The sequence below is a fragment of the Pieris brassicae genome, chromosome 3, assembly GCF_905147105.1.
Source record: "Pieris brassicae chromosome 3, ilPieBrab1.1, whole genome shotgun sequence".
Classification (NCBI taxonomy): Eukaryota; Metazoa; Arthropoda; class Insecta; order Lepidoptera; family Pieridae; genus Pieris; species Pieris brassicae.
The window spans coordinates 3293333-3319597 of NC_059667.1; the positions used below are offsets into that span (position 1 = coordinate 3293333).

The 26265-nt window shown below is 33.2% G+C and overlaps 2 protein-coding genes across 2 annotated transcripts; one reads left to right on the forward strand and one right to left on the reverse strand.

The window, feature by feature from the left end:
• Positions 1-1029: 1029 nt before the first annotated feature.
• Positions 1030-16472, reverse strand: LOC123707456 (nuclear pore complex protein Nup93-like). Its single transcript, XM_045657511.1, has 16 exons — positions 16097-16472; positions 15837-16017; positions 15328-15630; positions 14919-15061; positions 14151-14384; positions 13237-13378; positions 12370-12538; positions 11484-11589; positions 9529-9614; positions 8688-8814; positions 7881-8043; positions 6051-6131; positions 5329-5436; positions 3491-3619; positions 2674-2862; positions 1030-1166 (listed from the first exon to the last, which is right to left on the reverse strand). Exons 1-16 carry the CDS (start codon positions 16264-16266, stop codon positions 1047-1049), a joined length of 2451 nt encoding a protein of 816 aa, XP_045513467.1. The 5' UTR covers positions 16267-16472; the 3' UTR covers positions 1030-1046.
• Positions 16473-17107: 635 nt separating this feature from the next.
• Positions 17108-24843, forward strand: LOC123707618 (general transcription factor 3C polypeptide 5). Its single transcript, XM_045657847.1, has 8 exons — positions 17108-17556; positions 17880-18087; positions 18669-18771; positions 19124-19412; positions 20447-20657; positions 22440-22594; positions 24117-24299; positions 24723-24843. Exons 1-8 carry the CDS (start codon positions 17443-17445, stop codon positions 24804-24806), a joined length of 1347 nt encoding a protein of 448 aa, XP_045513803.1. The 5' UTR covers positions 17108-17442; the 3' UTR covers positions 24807-24843.
• Positions 24844-26265: the final 1422 nt, after the last annotated feature.

A 26265-nucleotide genomic window follows, 5' to 3' on the forward strand; every position in this document is an offset into this window, starting at 1 on the left:
ATGTTCTTTATTAAATCAAGAGCGTAAAGTGGACGAGAAGAACTGGCAGTAAACACTCAGTGAATCTTTTCTTTTTAAATTAGTAAAAACAATTTTTAAACTGTATCCATTACATCATGCTCTGCATTACATGTATTATGTATCTGTGTATAGCCAAACAATCATAGATATTTCGCATCCCTGAGAGCGAAATTATCAGTCAAACTGTGGTTCTAGTATGAAGTACTTAAAATATTGACTCTTGCCATTTGATTTGTTGACCATACAATATAGTAGCGGGAGCCCAGCTAAATTTGCAGATAAGCGTCATGGGGATTGGATCTATTGGATTATGAAGATTAGGTTTGTGTGTATAGTTTGATTTTTCATAAATGTTTTTTTTTGTGATGAAGATAAAACCAACATTACTGTATATATATTTATGCATCTGTAGCTAAAACCATATTTTCTATTTAAATAATCTAACGGCCAATTACTGCCTCTAGCGCACCTCAAGGGTTCATACATGGTATGGGTATCTACATGACATGGTGAAAGGTCTCATATTTGTCGACGCGCTCGACGTTAAATGCTTTAACTATTAAGTAAACGCTTTTTAAATGGATTGAAGCTATGTGTTATTATTATAAACTTAATTATTTACATAAATTTAATTTTTTCCGACGTTTCGCGTGCTTTACAGCGTGCGTGGTCACGGTGACGTCACCATCTACATGACATGGTGAAAGGTCTCATATTTGTCGACGCGCTCGACGTTAAATGCTTTAACTATTAAGTAAACGCTTTTTAAACTTAAAAATACGTGGTGGTTTACAAGTAGGATAAACCAAGAAATTATTGGTGAGGCCTACGGACATACCCTGACCAAATTCAGGACTTGACTGAGACATAGACTAGAGAAATGTAACCAACGAGCATGCTTGGTGATGTCATACCATTTATGGTCTCTGTCACTCCTTCGGTAAAAAGCATAAATATATAAATAAAAACTCTAAATGGATTCTTTTTAATGGTAATAAAACGCAAAAATCACAAAAAATCATATATTAATGCATTAAGATCTGCATCTGCGCTAACTGGCTGTATGTGTCGCCGGGCATTCGATACGCGATGTTGCCCGCGAACGTGTTTAGGACCTCGGCTTGTTCCCGCAGCCACTCCACTTGCTGAAAAAAAAATTAAAGTAAATATTTAATTTTGCCTAAAAGGAGAAAACAATAAACCGCTTAAGACGATTCCTCAAAGACCCTACCGAAAACGCGTCTTAAGCGAGAAATCGTATTATACGGGATGGGGAAAATAATACTTAATACATATTATTATGTACTAATTTTGGTATACATAGGTATTAAATTATAAATTACATTAAATACGTAGTGCGTACGAAAATTTTGGTTTGAAAGATTTTGATGCATTAGCAATTAAAAGATTTTCAACATAATGCATCTTCGCTTTGATCCAAAGAAGCTACATAGCGTCTTAAATCATTAACAGCTGATAATGCCTGGGCGTTTGACAAAAACGGAGTTGACTCATCTTTGTCTTCATCATTATCACTTAGGGCCTCAATTTTGTTTGTTATTCACATCCTCAATAAGATCTTCAATTGATCAAATTTCATATGGTGCTACATTGTCATGAATTGAAGAATATCCAGGAAAACCCTACAATATCTCGGGTTCGTCTTTCAACACGACATCTGAGTTCGGGCGTTTTAAGCGGGATGAGCGGCAAGTTGCAAGTTGCGAGACTGGCGTAAAGTGGCGTTTTATGCGTGAAATCGTATTAATCGTGATCGTCTTAAACGAGTTCTACTGTATATAGTTTACAATTTGACTTGGTAACTTCAAATATAGTATAATTTATTATTTAGCTAGGTAGGTCCCCTTCTTGCGTGAACACTGTCGGTGTTCACGCCATCCAGGTACCTTTAGTCCTCTCTGTTCACATTTTCTGTCCAATTCCATAAACACCACTTGGCCACTTTTGCCATCTTCATGTGTTGGAGGAGGGGATCATTCTACATACTCCTGTGCTTCAGAGAAGACTTAACTGCCAACGCGATATCACGCGTGTGGTTACGCTTGGGCTTCTTGTGCTTAGAATTTTATTTGTGGTCTTCTCCCACGGAGACAGGTGAAGAGACGGAGGACTATAGGTGAGTGGTGTTTCCATATTTTTACGCCGCATTCCACTTGACCCTCGGCCTACTTATCTTTGTTATGATATCAAGGGACACAGGATTTTGTACCAATTAAAGATGTTTTCATATAACATCCAGTTATTCAAATATACAAATTTGAAATTTATCATTATCTGATCGGAGGTTTTATCAGATTATGATAATATATATTTAAGTTTGGATATTTTCTACACTTTTATTACCATGTCCGGAGGTCATGTATCCAGGTATATAAAAAAAATACTTAACCATACAAAATACTGAGTTTGAATAAACTTGGGAGTCTTTCCCTAGAATATACCATATTTAAAGTTCCTCGTCATACGAGTCAGGTGTCTACATCATATAGATTCAAAAACTCAACAGGAACACATTGTTCATATTATTTGGAAAATAATTTGGGGCCTCTGGGCTCGCTTACATTGTCTCAAACCACTAGGAACATCCTCTTTAATACTTAGGAACATTTATCGATAAGGAAAATAGTATACCTGATTAGTAGTATGCGTGGCTATATGATTGCCACGCAATTTCTGCCTCTGAGCGACTAATATAGTGCAGACAGCCCGAAGAACCGCTGGAAGACAACGCAACAGTTCGCCACGGGCTGCGCGTGCGCCGGATACGCGCGCATCTAATTCACTCGTACTTAGAGGAACTAACTCGCACTCGCGAAGGCTCTGTAATTGTAAAAACACTATATTAATAAACAGAAAGTCTGTATAGACGAAGCGTTCATTTCGCTTAAACCAGGAATCTTCAAGTTAACACATCAAGTTAATTTGACAATATACAGTTTAGTTTTCGTCCCCACGAATATGACACTTTGTACATTCTAGACTTAATGATTTGTGATGGGTTGTGAGTATTGAAGACCCGAAAGAAAATGTATTTATGATACGATGGGCACTTCAAGAAAGGAGCGTAGCAATTGTTAAAAGGCCGGCAACGCACACGCTAGCCCTCTGGCATTGAGTGTCTACCTTCTGTTATATATATATATATCTAAAAAACGATGGCGAAACGTCGAATTAACCCGTAGTTTAATATATATTTTTCATAAAAATTTGAAATGTGTGTTTTGCCTGATACAAATGCCATTTAACTTGATCTATGGCTATACTTCGAAATTTGGGTCGGGATGAATAAAGCCGCTTTTAACACACATACACACCTGCACGCATTCCTTCCGATTTTTTTTGTTTAGTAAAAAAAAATTATGTTTAATATATAAGGTTATATATATATATATATTTCGGAATAACTCAATACACATTCATTTATATAATAATGAGACAATCTCGTTACCTCAAGGGCTCCCTCATAGTTGTCACTGTGGAACTGGTCGAAGAAGCTCATCAGTTTGCAGAGCTTCGTGTACGCTTCCACTAGCGATCCTGGGAGGTTTTCGTCTGTGCTTCGAAGGCGCTTTGAGACCTGGTCATACGTTCCGGAATTACTCAAGTTATGCATAGGAAATATTTGAAAAATATATAAAATAATTATAAAAAAGAAAAAAAGGTAAAAAGTGTTTTTGTTACTGAACCAATTTTTTCAAATTTAATTCAAAATTATTCTTAAATATTTTTAGAATCAATATATATGTTAATTAAAAATATAAATACAGTGTAAACACCATGTAACGTTCGTCGATTAAACGAAGTTTTATCTAAAGCGTTGAAATCAATTGGCTTTGGTTGGTTTAGCTTGTCTTCCATACAATGATACACTCTACATAGCATTGCGACCACTCTCAATAACGACAAAAATTGAGCAATAAAGTCCTTTTTTAATTGCGACCACTCTCAATAACGACAAAAATTGAGCAATAAAGTCCTTTTTAAATTGCGACCACTCTCAATAACGACACAAATTGAGCAATAAAGTCCTTTTTAAATTGCGACCACTCTCAATAACGACAAAAATTGAGCAATAAAGTCCTTTTTAAATTGCGACCACTCTCAATAACGACAAAAATTGAGCAATAAAGTCCTTTTTAAATTGCGACCACTCTCAATAACGACAAAAATTGAGCAATAAAGTCCTTTTTAAATTGCGACCACTCTCAATAACGACAAAAATTGAGCAATAAAGTCCTTTTTAAATTGCGTACGTTCTTTTGTCGCTTTATTATCGTTGCCCTAAATAAACTCGACTTTGTAATAAATTTAATGTGAATAAATTCGTTCTTTTGTTTATAAATTGGGATTGTTTGCACTTGTAGACTGTTGTTGACCATGACTAAGTAGTTTTTGATTATCTATACGTTTTTCTGCGACAACTCTAAATAACGTCCTTTCAGTATCGTTATATAGAGTTTACACTGTCTTACAAAAATTCATTAAAAAATATTTATAATTATTATCCCCATATATTGATCGTATTCGGAATGTTTCCCTTTTGATTGACAAATTATCATTAAACAGATACAGAAATCTGAGGCCCTGACCTAAGAAAGTTGTAGCGCCACTGATTTTTCTATGACTCGCAAATGTCAAATTCAATACGTTTTCGACATACAGGAAAACTCACTAATTTTTTTGGTATCTTCATTTAATTTGTATAATAAATTACTCAATTTAAAAATTGCCTAATATAGGTTTGTTCGTACACTTATAACTCGAGAACGGCTGAACTGATTTTCAAGTTTTTTTATTCGACAGCAGAAGAACGTAACTGTCTTTGTTAGGCAGCACAAAGTTCGGCCGATCAACTACAAATATCCGCACAATCAGCCATATATAAATAGGCATGCAAATGTCTTATAATAACATAAAATAATGTCAAAAGTTGTTTACAATTGGTGTCAAATCTATGGTCCAAATACTCGTCAACGCTATAAATAACTTCTATGAAGGTGATTAAACAGTTTTATAGCCATGGCGTAACAATTTTTTGTATACATAGTGGTGGAGCGTGCAGGGTCACACAGTCGTGTTGGATCCCTATATAAAGGCAAGTGTCTTTGAATGTTTTGAACAATTTTGGATGTTTATTACAGTCATAACTGCTTCAAGAATATATAAACTGTCAAAATACCGAGTTCGTAAAAAAAATATAATTTACAAGGTGTCCAGAGCCCATAATTGCAAAACTTTATTTACATCTACCGAATCAGCTAGTATTAGATTAAAAGATCTCCAAACCTGTTCAGCGAGAACCGAAAGCCGTTCCCGAAGCCCTCCAGCCCCACCCCCACTGTTCACTACTTGTGCCAACAAGATGCAGAATAGTTCCAGAACACGTTCTAGGTTCTGAAAAGAAAATCGACTTCAGACTCAAATGTTAACTATTTTGTGTTATTTAAAGTGTCAAACATACTATAATACTAAGCTATTTTTATATAATTGTTTAATTCTAAGACATGTATAGGCAAGTTTTTGAAGTTATACTTCTTTTGGTGCGTTAGGGCAAAATGAGAGTAATTTTTTACGATGCGCGCACACCGTCACAAAAAACCGACACCCTGAAGTTAGCACATATAGCACATAACATTTTAAAATAAAAAATGTCTATTTCTTTAATTATGTAGAAATATTTTTTTTGTGATATATAAATACTTTTTTTTCCAGTTTTAGTATAGTTTTTTTCTCCAAGGCGAAAGATAAAAAAAATAATCTTGTTACGCCAAAGAAATATAACTTCTAACGCGTGCACACCCGTGTTTTTTTTTTTACAAAGCTGATATTTTATTTTTTGATCCAACCTACAGGTTACAAAAAAGCGAGATACTTCGCTAAATTTAACTGTATCAAAGTTAATCAAATTAAGGTTTAAAATGAACAATAAAATATACTAATTTGGTCTTTGATCTTAAAAAATATTGCCATATAAATATTTTTATACGAAGTAAATTTTTTTCCCTCACCCCAGCAATGTCATACATGGTGATGGCATCTTCGAACAGACCTTTGTTAACCAGTTCCTCTGCGACATTAAGTGCTATAACCTGAAAAAGAATAGAAAATAAATACATTTTCCAGCTGTATTTGGGACCTCTTCATCAATAATCGTTATATCATCATTGGTGACTGTATAAAAATTGATTCAGTACTTCTAGAGTTTAACATATACATAACTCCTAAACTACTTATCCGATATCATCAAATTTGCACACCGTGTGCAGTTTGAACTTAAAAGACAGGATAGCTTACATATACATATATAATTCTACTGTATATGTATGTCACTGAACTCCTCTTAAACGGCTGGACCTATTTGAATGATTTTTTGTATACGTTTGGGTGGCTCCCTCTATCATGCAGGACAACGTCTGTCGAGTCCGCTAGTAATATATATAATCGGAATTATATTATTTACAGACCTCGATGTTTTATATATATATATTTTTAGAACACGCAATCACAGTCCAAAAAACACTAAGACAACAGTTCTGGTTTGAACTCCGGAACACAACCGGAAACGCATACAAAAAAAAACGCGTGAATATAATATTATTTTCGACTTTCCAGTACTTTACACCACATAATGGTATGTTTTAGGTATAAAGAGTCATTGGGGTTGGTCACGAAACGTTTTACTAATGGATACAGAAACGTTACGGCGCGTTTCATGGGGGGGGGGGGGCAAGAATCTCCAAAAATTGCGTGACGTAATACTTGAACCCTAAGTAGTTTAGGAGTTATATAAATGTTAAACTCACCAACGAAATTTTTAGGTGCATTAAAATCCCAAAAATCTGTGTCTGTGTCAGGTCCAAAGAAAAATGATCATAGGTGCGGCCATGACCAAGGGATGTAACTCCTAAAATATTATTAAATAGCTGACCCCGCGAAGTTTCCCCTTGATATGATTTTTTACTTTGCCTATCTTTTTACCTACCTTATAAATTATGCATAACAAGTTATGCTAACCAGACTTTATCGTCATTAAATACATATTCGAATATAGGAACTCATCCTGTATGTGAATGAGAATTCTTGATAAGAACAGGTTTCTTGCATCGGCTATCTATGGCTCGTCAGTGTTTAGATTTGTTTATGACGTTTTACGTGCAATTTTAATCGTTTGATTGTTATAATGTTTTAGTTTAAATGTCACTGGCCTTAGTATATATATGTATGTTAATGATTTAAATATGTTCGACGTCCTGGTGGACAGAAAAGCTGTGTATAGTTTGTGTTTCCACCACACCAACTTCCTTTATATTAAGAACATTTATACAATATACAAATTTTAAATACAAAATTCAAAATAATTTATTCATATAGGTAACACACACACACTTGTAAACTTCAAAAACAGAAATGTATATAAAATGCTTCTAATTTTACATTCACTGCCAGTTCTCAAATCAAGGGCGTAGAACGGAAGAGAAGAACTGGCAATAAACTCTCCGCTAGTCACTTCTTTTCAACTTCTTTTTAGTCGCTTACTTACGCGTTTTAAGTTTGTTGTCGCTTACTTACGTTTTGTAAGGTTTGTTTAGTAGCTACATACTAACATATGAAACATATTGCTATTTTAAACCATATTTTTTCAGATTCTGCTCTTAATGATCTGTGTTGTAGGAATAAAAAAAATACTCGAATTGGTCTATATATTTTGCGACTAATTTATATAGATTCCATAAAAAAAACAAATAACATAAATTATTAGGCATGCAACAGCCTAATAGCTAACAAGCGATAACTACAGGCAACCCAGGTAAGACAAAAAAAATAGTTTTAAATTATACCTTAGTATCAATATGGGAATTGTTGAACTGATCTACAAGACCCGTTGAGCGAATTCCCGTCAGATCCATTCGACCGAAGATCAGCTCATAATCTCTCGATTCGAGAGCCAGTTCGGAACAACAACACATGAAGAGATTTTTTCCGCTCGGATCCTTTAAGTTCCTGTAAATCACGCCTTCATTTATCGTAAACTAGCTGCCCCCGCGAACTTTGTTTCTCCTTAATGTGGTTTTAGTTAGCCTTAAGACCGTGACACGAATAATAATAATTTCACTGTATTATGGTCACTATAATTTGAATTTGATTTACACTTCGGTCTAAGTAACACGTGGTTGGCTATGTGAACACCAAAAATTAAAAAAGTAGGAATAATTGAATTTCACCGTATTTCGTTTACAAAATAAATTTAATTTATACTTTAGCCTCAATAACACGTGGTAATCACGATATTGAATTGTAGCTTATATGACACGTTTGTCGGTTTACCATAGCAGTGCCATCTATTGATTACTTACTCAATCCAGTCGAAAAGTATCGACATCTGTTAGAATCTTTTGGAGTTAACAGATAATTGTGACTCCTATCTCTTAAGTTGGACCAGACTGCTCACGGTGTGCCAATTTAATTTAAAATCGGTTAAGTAGTTTAGGAGTCCATCGCGGACAAACATCGTGGCAGGAGATTTATATATATTAAGATAATGTTATATTATTAAAGACTAGAGACACATTTGTAAACACATCTCAAACTGAAATCAACACACATACACAAAATATGTTACATAAATGAATAAATAAAAGAAATACCTTAAGAAGTAATAATAATGTAAGGCATCCGATGGGTCCGTTAATTCGAACTTTCTCACGTAGAGGAGTAAGAGCCGGGCCAAGTTCAACCGACGAAGGGGTATGGGGTCATCTGTGTCCACGGATACTGGGAAGACAGAATAAACACTTAGTTTGTATCAGAAAAAATGATTCACTGCTAAAAGCTTTTCAGACACATACGTAAATAATCTAAACAATACAAAACTATACTTAATATACAGGATGGCCAAAGTCGTGGATCAAAGGCAACTCGGGGTGAGATGCGGTCATCAGATGCAAAAAATTGTTCTACGGAAGGTCCTTAAAATCGAAGCCTGCAGAGTTATCATTTATTTTTAAAACTATCCTTGAAATCTCATAATCATACTCTTCATATCTTCCTTTAAGGACTGCAGTGAGGCTATGGAATTCACTTCCCGTCCCCATTCACTTAGCTCATTCTCTATCTTCTTTAAACCTCTACTGTACAATCATTACCTGTCCAAAATGTATCCCTTCTTTTGGTACTAACTGATATGAAACTGTGATTCATGTGCTATTTTACTTCATCATGTATCCCTTTTTTGTTCCGGTTTTAGTTTTCTATAATATTGATGTATTTTTACACTTCTTGCTAACTTTATCTAATTTTTTTTCTCACATAGAAAAGATCACTCGAGAGCCAGTTGCCCAATTGTGTCAATTGTATTTATTATATGCAACGAAGTTAATAAATAAATAGTATGAATTTAAAAAAAAAACCTTTTATTGGAGTAAAGTTAAATCAGGCTAGTATCAAATTACGGGGGTGAAACCGCAAGGCATATTGTTCAACACTTACAAAGCGGTGCTTGTACATTTCGTGGAGTCCCCAACATGTATCCATCGTGAAGAGCTAATGCCATATGGACTCCGTGGACTTGATATCTAAAGAATATAGTATAAAAAATTAGGGTTTATTTAAGATTGTAATATTATAAAGAAACTAGCTGACCGGCAAACGTCGTTTTACCATGTATAATATTTCCAGGAAACATTTTTTTAGTTCAATAAAAATAACCTATCTACTATAATAAAAAATAGGGGTTGATCGTAGAGGGATGACAATTAAGGGTTGTAAGTATATATCTTTAAAAAAATTGTCTAAAAAATTAGTGGATTACCCCCTTATTACTCTCAGATTCTCAGACTTACTGAATAAGCATAAAAATACGTAAGCATCGGTCGAGCCGTTTCGGAAGAGTACAGGAATTTACATTGTGACACGAGAATTTTATATATATATATAAAATTCTAGTATATTCTATAAAAATAGTTATTTTATATATATATATATATATATAAAATAACTCTCAGATTCTCAGACTTACTGAATAAGCATAAAAATACGTAAGCATCGGTCGAGCCGTTTCGGAAGAGTACAGGAATTAACATTGTGACACGAGAATTTTATATATATATATATATATATATATAAAATTCTAGTATATTCTAGTATTCTATAAAAAATAGTTATTTTATATATATATACATATATAAAATAACTCTCAGATTCTCAGACTTACTGAATAAGCATAAAAATACGTAAGCATCGGTCGAGCCGTTTCGGAAGAGTACAGGAATTTACATTGTGACACGAGAATTTTATATATATATATATAAAATTCTAGTATATTCTAGTATTCTATAAAAATAGTTATTTTATATATATATACATATATAAAATAACTCTCAGATTCTCAGACTTACTGAATAAGCATAAAAATACGTAAGCATCGGTCGAGCCGTTTCGGAAGAGTACAGGAATTTACATTGTGACACGAGAATTTTATATATATATATATATAAAATTCTAGTATATTCTAGTATTCTATAAAAATAGTTATTTTATATATATATACATATATAAAATAACTCTCAGATTCTCAGACTTACTGAATAAGCATAAAAATACGTAAGCATCGGTCGAGCCGTTTCGGAAGAGTACAGGAATTAACATTGTGACACGAGAATTTTATATATATATATATATATATATATATATATATATATATATAAAATTCTAGTATATTCTAGTATTCTATAAAAATAGTTATTTTTTATATATATATAAAATAACTAGGCTTTCTTGGTTTATAAGCACTATTTAGATACAATTTTTAACACAGACTAATAAAATCTACCAAGAAACAAAAATTATGACGATTAAATAACTATAAGTCTAAAGCAACTGTATCTTAATTTAAAAAAAAAACTCTCCATAGTAGCTCATGATTCAAAACAATCAAACCCCACTACTTGTCGAGGGACTTTGCTTAACTTGCTAAAGCCGCGTCAAAATTATTTGAAGAAGTCTATTAAGTATGAGGGTGCGCAATTATTTAATCAATTACCGTCTAAAATTCGTAATATTAGCGCGTTTAACAAATTCTAATGAGCATTAAAGATACATATCAGAATGAACCTAGTAGACTAAATTTAGGACGGCTGATGGCGACGTGTATCTCGTTCGTATATATTAAGTTTCTCATGTAAATAAAAATACATTTTTTGTTATGAGAAATAAAGTTCTATAAATATTATGGTCATATAAATTAATATATTGTTTTAAAAGACACAAAAAACAAAGTGAATGATGTCCTAAATTAAAATTTGTTATGTGTGTATTAACGTCTCATTGCTCAAACTGATTTTCAATTAATCCTGAGGTCGAATCTTGATCAAAAAAATTATTTCTGGTCGGAACATACTGGAAAAATAAATATTATAACAGTATTCTAATATTTTAATAATTACCTAGGAATCCTAGAAAGGAACTCTATAGCCGGCTCAAACTGTCCAGTTAAAGTCAACACTTGGAAGTACACCAGCGGCTTCTCATAAGCATGGTAATGTGTTTCACCTAAAAATATTTAATAATTTTTTTGTTAATAAAATTAGTTATATCGCTCAACAATAATTTTATGGTTTTCATTAAATATTCCATTCCTTAAATAAATATCTTAAAGACAAAAAAATCTATGTTTTTGTCGTTATCTCTGACGCGGTGATATTTTACGCTATTAAAATCATTTAGTGTGAACATCATAATTGTCCATTTAACGCTAAAATATGATAAATAAAATGAACCAATGGCGTTACAATCTTTTTAGGTCTGGCCCTCACATTTCTGAATTTGTTTTATGATCATTTGTAAATCTACATCTGACACACGCCATCGACTTTTGAGTCTAAGACGAGCCGGTTTCCTCACGATGTTTTCCTCCACCGTCCAAACGTTAAATATGATAAAGTTTTTATCTTGTAGCGGATAATCTCTGGATTTACTTAACCGATTTTGAAATTCATTTTATTAAAACACGGGCTACATTTCTGAGTGTCACATATATTGTTGAACCTAAAAAATTTAATCTGAAAAATCCTAAGCGGTCTTTCGTGGTAGTCCGTTTTGCGAAGTCGTTTCTTATGGCCTTAACAATTAGACCTATATGTGTGAGTCACAAGAGTCCTTCGCCCCGTCTATTTGTCAGTCTGTAAGCGATGAACTAAAAAACTACTAGGAATTTATTGCTGTTTTTATCCATATCGAAAATGATTAATAACATAGTTTTAAATATTTACAGGTTACAGTGGTCCTGCTGAGCCGGAGCGGATTCCGTAATAAAGCTAATCAAATACCAACCATATTCTTCCAATATCAGCTTCTGTAGATCTGAGTATGAGAATGATTCGGATTCGTTAGTTGATTTCGTTTTTATAATAGACAGCTTCAGCCAGAGATAGTCATCTGCAGTTTTAGCTACTTCTGTATGTTCGTCAGTCACATCACAGCAACCTACTATACAATATACCTAAAAATTACGAATTTTATTAGGAGCCAATGTTTTACTTAAACGATATGAGGTTTACAATCGTACTAAGTTTCAATTAGTTAAATAATTTATGAAAAAAAAAATGGACTTTTTTATACAGCCTAAAAGAAACACATGTATATTAGAACTATTATAATATATTTTCGCATCAATATAAATAACCGTAAAAGTTACAATTTACCGGTAAAGGGGCCGTTCAAGTAATTTTTTTTAAAGTAAGGAATCTCGCTGTTGGCCTTAAGGGCCTTTACAGCTCAGCTCGGGCTGTTTTGGCGAGTGTAGCTCGGCCTGAAATGGCGTTTTATCCCGAGGCTAGCGCAAGGACGTCTCTCTCGGGTGGGCAATCGCCTGAAGGGCAAGTACGACTTAAGCAGATTTACTGCAATTTATCCCCCCCCCCCCCTCTTGTCAGCAAAAGTAAGCAATGCTCTCAAAAACAATTTATCGAAAATGCATTTCGTTTTCAAGCATAGACAATGTGTGGGTAATATGTGTACAAAAGTAAATAATTACTATTGACCTAATCATCAAATAAGAAAATCAAAGAAACTCAATAGTGCTTACGTAATACTTGAAAGGCCCCAAATTAGATAAATCGTAAAAAAAAATCACTAATTTGTTATAGATTTACATATTGATTTGAAATTGTGATATATTTTTGGTAAAAAAAAACTCACAGCGCGTTTGTATGGATCAGTCGAGTTCCGCACTTGTATTCTGTATTGAAAATTGATGGCCGTCTGTAATTTTTCACTGAGAGCCTTCTCGGGGTTCCTCATATGTTCTTCAAGAGCTGCTATAAATTCCTCGTGCTCTCGTCTAAAAGCAGTTAATATAATAAACTTAAATTAATGTATTAATTTTCTTCTACTAAACTACTACTACGTACTTAAGCATCAAACTATAAACAGAAAAATAGCCAATTACTGACAGCCTGCTGTAACCTAACACTTAATTTACCTACAGCCAGTGTGTTACATGCGTAGGTGTAGACGCCAGTAGAAAAGTCTATTATTTTCATATATAAAGATGTTTTCTTTTATGTTCGGACTGTATTATTCAATTTGTTTAGCAAATTCCAGGTGAAACAATGGGCACCAGCTGGTTAGTTAATAAGGTTATGTATAGGGTGATGGTCGCGAGGTGCGGACTGGAGACAGTCCAAAATGGCTCTGCCATCAGTCAACCCGCAACTTCTAAACTTAAACAGAACCAATCTAAAAACAATAGTAGGGACAATTACGGGCCATTATCTCCTTAATAAACATCTTTTTGTCCTAGGCGCGACAGACAGCCCCTTGTGCAGAGGCTGTTTCAGCGCAGTGGTCCCCACCACCCACGTAGTCCTGGAATACGAGGCTGTGCCTAAACAACGTGTAGAAATCTTCGGAACAGTGACGCTCCGTGAAGCCTGTGAATAACCCAGGAGGCTTTCGTGCTTTTGGAAGGAGTTAGGCTGGCTTAGTTAGCCAGGACTTTACGCACAACGGACCTATTGAGAGTCTAAGTGCGGAAACTGAGTCCACAAACCATACCCATATAGTGATAATAAGGTGAATTTTGTTTTCTCGCAAGCACATTAAATACATACCCAGCTTTCCTCAAACAATGTAAAGCAGCACTTGCATCACCACTTCGTAAACAGTAATACACCATAGGCCAGAGTGGCCTATCATCAATGACACCGTCAGTAAGGCCCTGGGCGCTCTGCCCCTGTAAACGGAGCCCTACAAATCCTCGTACAAGAGGGAAAGTTCCAGGCTCCCCGCCTCTCATCGCCGCTGCAGGATTGGACCGAACAACATCACTCATGTATTGTTTGTATCTAGAACATTATTATGAATAAAAAAATATATAAATAAGAACTGACAAAAAATTTGAACATAATGTTGTGTCTATTAAATTATGATTAATCATGTATATGAGTATTGTAAACAAAGTTTAAAAAAGTCGGTTTTTAATTTGACCGCTTGAGTTGATAATATTTGTGTATGATGTTGTTTCTAACTATGTAGTAAGTGTATATATGTTTGTCATTCATTCATTCTTCATTCTCTAAAAACAAAAATGCTCTTCCTTTTCAATTTACATTATGTAAATTCTAAAATTGGTACCTTTTAAGATATGCACACACATTTATGGAGAGAACATGTATCATATAGATCTCTAGGTGCATAGGCTAAATGTTAAATTGAATGAAGTTATCAAAGAATCTGTAAATTACTTTTATCCGGTTAATTTCTTTGTAAATAAGCTTACTTCTGATTAATGGTTTAATTCTCTTGGTGATTAATGCTTGAAACACAAAACCTTGTTCATTTTTAAAAAAATTAATCTGAGTAAATAATTCTTTGCATACCTCTTCTCTAAATACTTTTTCCCTTGTGCAATTAAACATTGTTGAATTGTAGGATTCCCTCTTGCCTTTAAAGGATCTTCATCTCTTACAAGAGCAGGTATATTTGACATGGTCTTAATAATTTCCCACATCTCTTTTACTTTCTGAAATTACAAAAATATTTAAACGAAAATAACTTTAAAAATAATATTAAATAGAAGATCTATATAATATTTATTAAAAAAAAATTACACTTAGGGAGGAATTGAGCCCTATGTTAAAGGACACTCTTACAATGCCAGGAAACTTGTTAGTGTTGCCAGTCAGACGCATACTGACAGCTATGATTATTCATATGTTTATTTTATTTGCGTAATAGATTTTTAAAATATGTAAAGGTGTGGAATCTAAGAATGGCAACAATACTTACGGGGTCATTAAATTCATCAGCAACTTGTGCAAACTTTTGATGAAGAGCTGTCCTTGATTTTGCTCCTTGAAAGACAAGTTTATTATACTGCTGCACTTGTCTTGCATAAGCTGCTTCTATACTGTCTAACATGGAATGACCGAACTTCTTTGGAGTATCAGCAATACTAGGAGTTTCAGGAGCTCTTTTCAAGTCCAACCAATTCTGAGATGGTCCAATCATAGCATTCATAAGCTTTATTTTTTCTTTGTTCCATTCTGATAGCATGTGTTCCCATTTTTGATCTTCCGTTGTTTGCAATGACTAAAATGTTTTAGATTTTAATTTTCTTATTAATGTTTTGAGTAGATGATATAATCATGGAAACAACAAAACCTTATTAACCAACCCAAAGACTATTACAGAATATAATATAATATAAACTCCAGTGAAGAGACTTAAAGACACAAAGACACTTAACTATTCCATAAAAGTCTGTAAGCTATACTAAATAAAACAAGTACACTTACATTTTTGTTGACTTCATCAATTAATGACAAAATTGCATTCTCGCGTTCATTTTTAAGAAAACTTTCAATATCGGAATCTGCAATTGGTTGCAATGGCTCAAATGTCCTTTTAGAAGATAAAGTTTCTAATTTCTGAGATATTTGCTGCAAATCAATTCCTTTAGACCCAAACAATAGATGGCTGTAACAACGTTATAATATTTAAGAAAATAGATTATATACAACGCATTAAATTTTTTACATTTATAGCTTAAACTTACGCCTGAATATCATTGGAGCCGGATTGAATAACTCTTGAATATAGCTCGTGGGAAGCTTCCAATACTTGGCCTAAAGATCTTTCAACCCTGGGGAGGTCTTCATTTCCCTCTATCTCTGTTGTTAATTGTTCAGCTTGTTGTAAAAGTTTACTAAAATCATCATCAGCCATCGCGTAGAGGTTATGTTTTCTGAGTTCTTAAAGTTCCCGTACCGTTTATATTTACAAAGTACTTTTGAAATATAAACTTTTACAGCAATTTAATTATAAAAATTAATCATTATTAAATATTAAATGATGGTGTAAATTATTTTTCTCCTGTCCGTTGATATTTGGAACTTGGAGCGAAACTTTGACAAAAAATATTATTGCACAGACAACTTAGAAGAATCAAATAACATAACAGAAACACAATGTAAATATAGTTTACTTGAAATTGGCATTAAGTTAAAAATATTGCCATTATATTAAAAAAAACTGTACATTTATAAATTAGTTTGTCTTTGTATTTAATATTTGTTTATAAACCAATAACCACGTGGGTCTATCAAAGTACCAAGGGACATTACAAAAAACAAACAAAGCAACAGACAAAAGTAAACTGTTATCCGAATAGTAACATACGATTGCGTGGATTTTCAAACTGAATATAATATCAGATAGTGACCCAATTAGCTTTACAATAATGTAAAGCTAATCCATAATTATAGCTAGGTTTTGTCATGTCTTCTATTATAAAGCTCTGGTTAGAATATAATAATGTTGTAATTTCATTGACCAATAGGATGTTTTTCGCACCAGTATTATAGGATCCGATCGAAGAAACAGCTCTGTGTAACTGTTGCCTTTTTGTAAAGGTACCCACATGCTTAAGATTATTTAAAAGAATCAAATAGTCTGTCAAAATCAGTAAATATTTACAATTGTTTATAGAAGTAATTTATTTTAAAGCTGCAAAAACTGTCTCAAATCATTGCCTTTACTACCGTACTGTATAGATTGTATTAAACTTGTTATTTTAGACTGATTCTTTAATTAAGACTCATAGACACTAATGGTTAACTGGTAATTGGTATACAGTCTCGTCTACTAGTAGTCTATACTAAACAGATAACGCTTTGGATTAAAGGTCTCGTTACCAGGCCGTAAAATAAATAAAAAAAAACAGAAAACACATGGTTTTGACGTAGACATGCCAATAATGAAAACATTGGTATATACTTTATTATTAGTTGTTTTGCTTCTTAATAGATGCTTCGGTATTCGGATATCCTTTAACAGGGATGTAAAATAAAATACAATTGCATTCAATAATACGTGTTGACAATCTAAATATTTCATTTTAAAATGGAAAATATAGAAGCACTAAATAAAGAACTAGTTTGTGTTCTATTTCCTGGTAATGTAAAGAATGAAGAAAAAGCGATACAATATTTAGGTGGATTAAAAACAATATCTCAGGTAACTGCGGAAAATGTTTGGTTTATCGATCCAAAATACAATTAAGCACACAATACACATAAGGTCTTGCTTAAAAAAACTGGGTATTTAAAGGTGTAAAAGCTGCTAGTAAATTTACCTGAGTAATGAAGCTAGAAGGTATTTTGTGGTAACCCTCCACATCTAGCCTTAACCTTTCAGAGCAACATTAGGAATAATAAACAGTATAAACTACAGTGTCACCAACTACATATCTTTTTTACAATATGAAAGTGTATAAATAAGGTTTTAAATATTTCAACATGCTGGCACTGCAGCAGTAATTATATATTTAAATCTTTTAGGTTTGCTCACCATCATCAAAAAAACATCTTTCACTAAGTTTTCAGCCTGATAATCCATATGTGAATAAAATAAATGGTGATGTAAAAGCAGTGGCTGGGGTATTGCTTAAAGTTAAAGTTAAAAAGACAAAGGAAGATGGAAAATTAAAAAGAGAAGTAATAAATACTTCAGTTGTTGGCCACGTAAAGAAGATTCATAAGTTTGAATGTAAGTTTTAAGCATTTCATGCTCAAATTTTCATTTCAAAATCAAAAGAAGCCATTCAGCCCAGTCATACTGTCTACTTTAAATGCTAAACAATATTATGAACTACTCTGTCAAGAAAGTGCCTGGAAATTGTTCATAATCCACAAAATAATTAAAGTAAAATTATACTAAACTATTTTATCACCTTCAGAAACAATCTTGGGCCAAGAAATTTAGATTGTTCATTATTATATTTTATTTTACATTAAATAATATTACTAAGAAATTCGTTTTTTAGAAAAATAAGGTGGTTCCTATAAATTGTAATAAATCTTTTGTTCAATATTAAAATTGCAATTATGATCTTAATATGAATTGTGTGTGTAATCTATATCATGTAATCTAAAGAATAGATGCAATTAAAACTCTACTCCGCAGAATTAGCATCCATAAACAAACATACATTTTTTAAACCTTTTTTGACAGTACCTATATAAGAAAGTTTGCAACGAGCCCTTAAGTTCATTATTACACTTCATAATTTGCTTGTCCATAAGGTTCAGTATTATGTGAGATTACATATATTTTTTTCCTCTTTTTAGCTGTGTGTGATTTTCAATATTTACCCGTCACAAATGGTCCTAATTCAGAATGCTTGTTGGAAAAATTAATACCTGGAGGATTGGATGAGCCAAAATTTTTGGAGTAAGATAATTAATTAATTCATAAAGACTTTCGTGTTGAACTGACTACCATTTTGAGCAATAGCTAGTTGAAACCTTAAATTTTTTTTAAACTTTATTAATCTTATGAATTAGGTTTTGTCACTAGAAGAATCATAAATTTGTCATGGAAACTCCATTACAAAATTAATGATTCCACTGGATTACCAATTTCAGTCAATCTTCAAATACCTGTATCAGTTTAATTACTAAATGATTTTACGTCAGGCAATGAAACCATAGACACTTTACTTTGTCTATGGTTTACTCAAATCTGATCACAACAAAATATCAAATAGCTATTTACTTAATTTTTGATTAACTGATTTTTTTAGTGAACCAGCGCCATTTCACATAGTACCCAGTAGTTTTACAAGATTTGACAAACCAATTAATTACTCCTATACTGATAAAAAAATAAATGTGACTGAGGATGAACTTTTGAATGCAGACCCCGATGAAGTTCATAAAATGAGGTCTGACAGGGGAATACCAGTCCGTAGGTTTTCGTTCAATTTGGTTGATGAAATTCCAACTGAACCTCACGAATACTTTATAACGATTAAAAATAGTAAAGCGTCTACGAACCCACAGATAAACGAAGAATATGAGATTGTTCAAAAGGTAATATTTTATTAGCTATAAGTCAGTTTGTAAATTCTAACTGTAGATAATTTGGATCAATTAGGTACAGGTGACGTACCATTTACAAACACTAATTTCGATACGTATAGCTATTAGCCGTCGAGCATTTAAGTATATTATTTGCTTGTATTTCGTATTGATATGAAATAAAGATGCGATCAATATTACAAAATTGGTGATAGACTATTTTGCTGCGGTCGTTCGCAAGATTTTTAAAAAAACAGTGCAGGTCTGCCAAGGTAGCATTTCATTTTTATTATTTTTATTATTAATAATCTTTTAAAATTCATAACTTGTAGAGTCGAGTGTCCCAGATTTCTGCCTTTTTATTTTTTTCATTTCGACATGGTTTCTAAGCATCAACCTTAAAGGCAGACACAAGTAAATGGTATAGTATACATTTAAAAAAAATTCTTAGGTATCCTCCTTATCGTATAACTATCGCTATTAGAAAAGTCTGCCATATGAGCAAATCATATATTTTGCTCGCCAGCTCCCCAGCTAGTAGTACCAAGCGTGTTCACCCGCGAATTTACCAGTAAATGTCAAACGAGACTGACTTGACAGTTTAACGTTATGTACTGAGTATTTTATCCAAAGTTGACGACAGTTTCATACACGTATAAATAATTCAATAATTTAACACATTATATAAATACTTTTTACTGGGCTTCACTGTATCTGTTTCATAATCATTTGTTTTTAATAGACAAGTGTGACAATATGATCAGGCTTTTGTGACTGACACATGCCATGGAATTTTGGGTCTATTGTATAGGTATATTACGTCTTGGGTATATTACGAGTAATGAATTATATAAGAATATTAAAAAATAGAAAGAAAATTCCATTGAAGCCAAAACTCCTCCTGATCATTCGTGCCTTAAAACGAGCTAATCTTAGGAACTCCTCGATATAATTATAAACACCTTTGCGTTAGAAAATCCATTTATCGTGTAAGACTATATTACATTTATACTTAATATATTATGAGTATATAATTTTCCTTCAAGATGTTCGATGAAAGGCCAGTGTGGTCATTTAATCACATAAAACATCACACGAGACTTAGGACTGTGAATTTAAAAGTAATATTGCCATGTATCGCATTCCATAACCTGAATGGACCGTGGAAATTGTTGTGGGTGAAATTTGGCTACGATCCACGTAAAGAACCCTACGCAAGGTACTACCAAATGCTGGATTTCAGGCTCAGAAATGCAGGTATATTATATATTTATTTTTCTTGTTTATTTACATTCTAAAAATTATAAGTTCCAAGTAGTTGTTTAGTTGGTAATAACATTATGTATTCATTCAATATGTTGTCTGTTTCTGTGCCGATCATAAATAAATTTCTATGTCTGTTAAAGTACTTAATCATTTAAAACATTGTTACGTATATTTTATATGTGTATTATCACCTTCATTTAGGCTTGGGTGCTGACCACGACTCTAAGACATGAGCTGCCGATTAAAGAGATAGTATTTTCAGCAACGTAGGGAAGTAGTCAATAGGAGCAATCAATAAAAATCGGCCCACTTTTTTTTTCTTTCCTTTTGAGAGCTGCCCTCAGTTTCTTTACACTAGCTTCGACATGATTGCATCACATATTTACGTAGTTATTCATAATTTCTATTAGTTTTAGTAATAATTGAAGTAAGTTTTACGGGACACCGGGCTACCCTGAACTATTTCCGATTTATTTCAAGTGAAGATTGTACTGTTTCTTAAAGGCCTGAAATGCACTCTTCTGGACGTGTGAGTATCCATGGGTGGTATCACTTAACATCAGGTGAACCTCCTGCCCTGGCTGTAGATTTCATGTCGTTTGCTAAAATCGTGTACTTCGAAACCTAAATATCGTTGAGAACTGTCTCCCCATGCACGTTCAAATACACATCACGAAATGTAAATTGTTGATAGTAAAACAATAGATAATTTCATTAGTTAAATAAAGTATGTTTATTGTGTATTCAGTTCGTACGTTTGAATAAGTAATTAAGTAATGAGGTTGGTCACAATTGATAGCTAAGTTGTTGCCAATATAAAATAAATGATGAAGTACCTATTTGTATGAATGGTTCAAGTTTTAATATCCACAATATAATATTGTTATTACGGGTTTAATTTTCTCCAATTTGCGGTAAATGTAATACAAAGCCGTTCATAGTCAAAACCCTATCTTGATGGACCATATAAATAAGTCATTGGATCCATTTAGTGGCTAAAGTAGCGGGTAAAATAATATTAAAAACGTTTGAATACCGTTGCTCAAAAAGTGGCGTATTGCAGGGACGTTCGGGATGTGGGCTATAACATACTACAGTTTTTTCTTAACCTTTTCCGCACTCGTGCGTTCTCTTTCCCAACTGTCAAAACAATGTTTATTAATAGAAAAAAACCAACCACAAAGTTTTTATGATTCATGCAAATATTTCTAAAAATAAGTAGCTTATTGTACCAGTAACAACTTAAACAGCGTTTATTGGTACAATGTTCTTAGTCGATTGTTAAAAGAATACCTAGTTCGTGAAAGCAGAGACCGAATGGCAGTGAGACAAACATTTTAAACTTAACAAAACCCTATAAGAAAACTATTGGTAAAATTCTATAAAAAAAGCAGTGTACTAGGCTATAGTGTCTTTGGCGTGTGACTCTCATCTTGGAGGTTGTAGATTCGAACCCCGGCTGTGCACCAATAGACTTTCTGTCTATGTGCGCATTTAACATTCGCTCGAACGGTGAAGGAAAACATCGTGAGGAAACCGTCTTGCCTTACACCCAAAAAGTTGACAGCGTGTGTTGGGCATAGGAGCCTACTTGCCTATTGACAAATGATCACGAAACTAATACAGAAATCTGAGGCCCAGACTTAAAAAGCTAATGACTGATGTATTTTATTTATATATTTTGCCTCATGACTCGACAGTATACCGGTCCTGTCAGGTTTTTCAAAAATGTTTTACGTCCCTTATAAAATTTCCTGTAATTTTCTTTGACAGGAATTTACTCCTGCGTGTCGCAAGACCTGGAAAAAGTTAAAAGAGACCGTATGAAGAAAATGCCGCTTGAAGAGCCTTCAGAAGAAATAATTCCTGAAGGAGCATTGTACCTAACACCAAATAGTTTGCCAACGCAACGCCAAATATTTTATATGGTATGATTTAGATTTAGTGTTTGCAAGAAAATCCTTTTCGAATTACTATTCCAATATTATAAAGCTAACTTTAAAAAAACGAATATAACACATTTAAGACATAATAATAGTATTTTTTTTAATTTAATTAATATTAAACTACGTTTCTTTTGTTGTTCACTTTCACTGTTTATTTTTTTAATTACTGAGTTACGTTCAATTATGCATGTTATCTAAAAAAAATTCTCACTGTGGTCGAGAAGAGATCGCTCGAAAGGCCGCCAGTTGCCCTCCTTTTTATTTAATAATTATAGTTGAACTATTTCTTTTTTAATAAAACTCTACTAAATGTTTACTACGATTACAATAAAGTAGTTTGGCTGTTACGTACTTCGCACTTTTTTGTTTACAATATTCATGGGTGAGCCGGGGCGCAATTCCTCGTGAGACCCGCCCTTTGAGTTTTGTTTGCCGCCTTTATATATTTAATAAAAAAAATCGCAGAACCGTTCCAGGCTATATTTACAGAAATACAGATATTCAATAAATGTAAATGAAAAATGTTAAAGCCTCCTTCAAAGAATTCCAGTATTTGCTGTTTTAGTGTAACTTGATTAATTAATTGTATATTGTTGTTAAACGACGAAACAATGATTATACTAATGAAGTTAGTCCGGCCTTACGGAAAAAGGCTTCTTTATAGGGTTTTGGTACATATCATAGATATCGGATTCTAAAAACAGTATTTGTGTTAGTAATAAATATAGATTTTTAAAATGTAATAGGAGGCAAACGGGCAGGAGGCTCACCTGATGTTAAGTGATAACGCCGCCCATGGACACTTACATTGCCAGAAAGCTCGCAAGTGCGTTGCTGGTCTTTTAAGAATTGTACGCTCTTTTCTTGAGGGACCCTAAGTCGAATTGGTTCGGAAATACTTCAGTGGGCAGCTGGTTCCACATAGTGTTGGTGCTTGGCAAAAACTGCCTTAGAAAACGCTCAGTTGTGGAACGACGGACGTCGAGGTGATACGGATGATATTTTGTATTTTGCCTTGACGTCCGCTAATAAAACTCGTAGATGCGGAAATGGAAATAAAGCTCCATTGTCAAATTATTCCTTACAATATCTATTATTTAAATAACATTATTAGTCAGTTCTATACACAATGGTTGAGTTTATAATTACGATTGTTTTGTCGGGAGATTACACATTACATATAATATTATATGTCTTGTTTATGTCAAGTTTATTGCGCTGCCTACGTGTTTTCATATTGCATTCCTATTTAGTTATCTAAGGTTTTGTCGACTAGGCTTTTCATTAAAAAAATTCAATTGAAATTCTATATTATTTTAATGCAGTCAAATTACTATAGTAAGTGCTGGGTTTAAGACACGGGTGAAAGTAAAAAATGGGAAAAGTTACTTCTCGTACATAGAAAAAACTCAATAAATTATCTTATCTATCTTATATTATTAAGGCTTATCTATTTTACCATATTGGAATATATAAGGTCATAGCTAAGTTTTATAATCTACAGTACTGTGATATACATCTACCGGAAGTGCAAGAAATTCTAGCAGTCGAGCCTCCGAGTGGCTATCAGTGCCATCCCAAGAGGGGATGGTTAGCCGCGAACACAGCGCATACATGCAGAGATATAATCTTCAAGTACCTTAAGAAGAATCTCATGGGTAACAAACATGCAGATCTTAAGTTTGAGGTATGTGTTTACAAATATATTTTATGGGTCCGTGATAATCATCACCAGGCTGGTGTGTTGTTGGCCTTTTGGGTTTAGTTAATAAGTCCCCTTTTATTGAGATGTTTGAAATTTAAAAAAATCGGTTTAAACTATAGTTATGTATTGTTTAGTTTCCTACTATTAGGTGAGATTTTTGACGCCACCTAGCGTTATCTACGAGATGGTAACAACACTTACAGCATACTTTCCTACGACAAAATCTCATGGGTTGTTGACATACGGGAGACAAATTTAGCGCTAGATATCGTATCTGAATCTTATCCGGCTAAAGGACTTGTATCCATGTCACGTAGTAAATTTAAAACATTACACTAAAACACAGTAACACTTAGCCATATGAAATATAGTATGAATTATCGTCAAAAATTTAATTTGTTGCAGCAAGCAAGTAGTGATGATTCGGAGAGCGATGAAGCACCTAGTGCTGCTGATACTACAGCAGAAGATTCTATGATAACAAATTGAATAAATTAAAATAAATTCTGTATTTTCCGTACTTTTATTTGATATGGTTTTCTTTGTATTTTAAGGACAATTCCTTACCCTACCAAGTATCTTCGATAAATTAATTATTACTAGGGATGTTCTACCACTTTCATGGCAGTGTCTATGTCGCAGTAAAGTAGTTAAATCAGAGCATTAATTGAATCTCTAGACAGTTAAAGATCGATATTCCATCAAGTCGCTAAAGTTCCGTCAGACAAGTGAGTGAACGTAATGTTCACAACAAGACTAACCTAACTATTTACAATAAAACAAAACGCGGAATGTACCAAAATAACAATTACAAATGAAATAATTATAGCGGAGTCTTTTTTTACCATCTTGTTTTACATTATTAATCAACACGCTGGCTTTCGGTCAGACAGATAGTTAAACGTTTTCGACGCTGCTTTATTTAAATCAAAATGCTAGCGACTTGCTTGAATATCGATCTTTAATTAACTGTCTAGAGATTCAATTAACTCTCTGATTTAACCACTGTACTGTGACATCTATAATCATTTTTTTGTTATGAGAAATAAAGTTCTTAAAACATTATAATAATGGAAAACGCGAGAATTGTACCGAAGGCATTTACTTGTAATATTACACATAGTTTATTGTACCTAAAACCTAAATAAACTGTAACAAAGGCAAAAAATATTTTCTTCCGGTGACTCATATTTGATCTTTGCATTTTGTTACGACGCTATTAACATCGAACTATTATTTATTCCGCTACTATTGTTTTCCGTTCAAACTTCAAAAAACATCCTTTAACATTTTGACGTTTAATTTCTTTGTCTACGGCTCAAAGCTGTTAGATGATGGTGTATGAATATACGAATAGGATCTTCATATCCTTTACATAAATATTTCTCTTTTGTAATACAAAACCAAGCAAAATAAAAAAAAATATAGCTATTTATTATTATTCAGTCATTTTGCAATCCCTTATATTTGTAAGAATTTTAAAACTTTATACATATCGGCTGGAATTTAATATATATCCTATCCTAAAGGGTTGATGTCTGATAAATGCATCGTAATTTTTTTTACATTGTCACTTCACTGAGAGATCACGATATATTACTTAATTAACTAATCAGGATTTTTAACATAAAACCATTACTCACAGTCTCCATTAAGGAAAGACACTGTGTTCCTGTGTTCTAATTTCATTAACCACTCTTTAGTACTTGAAACTAACGTGCACATACACCAATTCTAATGGTTTCAACCTTTTTAATTTCCCACTAGGTCCGTTGTGTTAAGAAGTTCAATAGCCTTGACATTCAAGGCTCCACCATGCCTTTGTTCTGGGGCTCCAGCTTTTCTTTTCAATTATTCTGGCGACGTCCTCTACATTAAGGTCTGATGGAGGTCGTTATTACGACTGTACCGGGGAGCGTTGACTATTCCTCTAAACAGTTTATTTTGA

What these genes read in the sequence shown, in the direction of transcription:
- LOC123707618 (XM_045657847.1), top strand. Translation starts at nt 17,443, where the DNA reads ATGGAAAATATAGAAGCACTAAATAAAGAACTAGTTTGTGTTCTATTT. An exon ending in AATATGAGATTGTTCAAAAG is followed by an intron (nt 19,413 to 20,446) that starts GTAATATTTTAT and finishes TTTTCCTTCAAG; the next exon opens with ATGTTCGATGAAAGGCCAGT. An exon ending in TTTCAGGCTCAGAAATGCAG is followed by an intron (nt 20,658 to 22,439) that starts GTATATTATATA and finishes TTTCTTTGACAG; the next exon opens with GAATTTACTCCTGCGTGTCG.
- LOC123707456 (XM_045657511.1), bottom strand. Translation starts at nt 16,266, where the DNA reads ATGGCTGATGATGATTTTAGTAAACTTTTACAACAAGCTGAACAATTA. An exon ending in CTGATGAATTTAATGACCCC is followed by an intron (nt 15,062 to 15,327) that starts GTAAGTATTGTT and finishes TTGTAATTTCAG; the next exon opens with AAAGTAAAAGAGATGTGGGA. An exon ending in CCATGTATGACATTGCTGGG is followed by an intron (nt 5,437 to 6,050) that starts GTGAGGGAAAAA and finishes TTTTCTTTTCAG; the next exon opens with AACCTAGAACGTGTTCTGGA.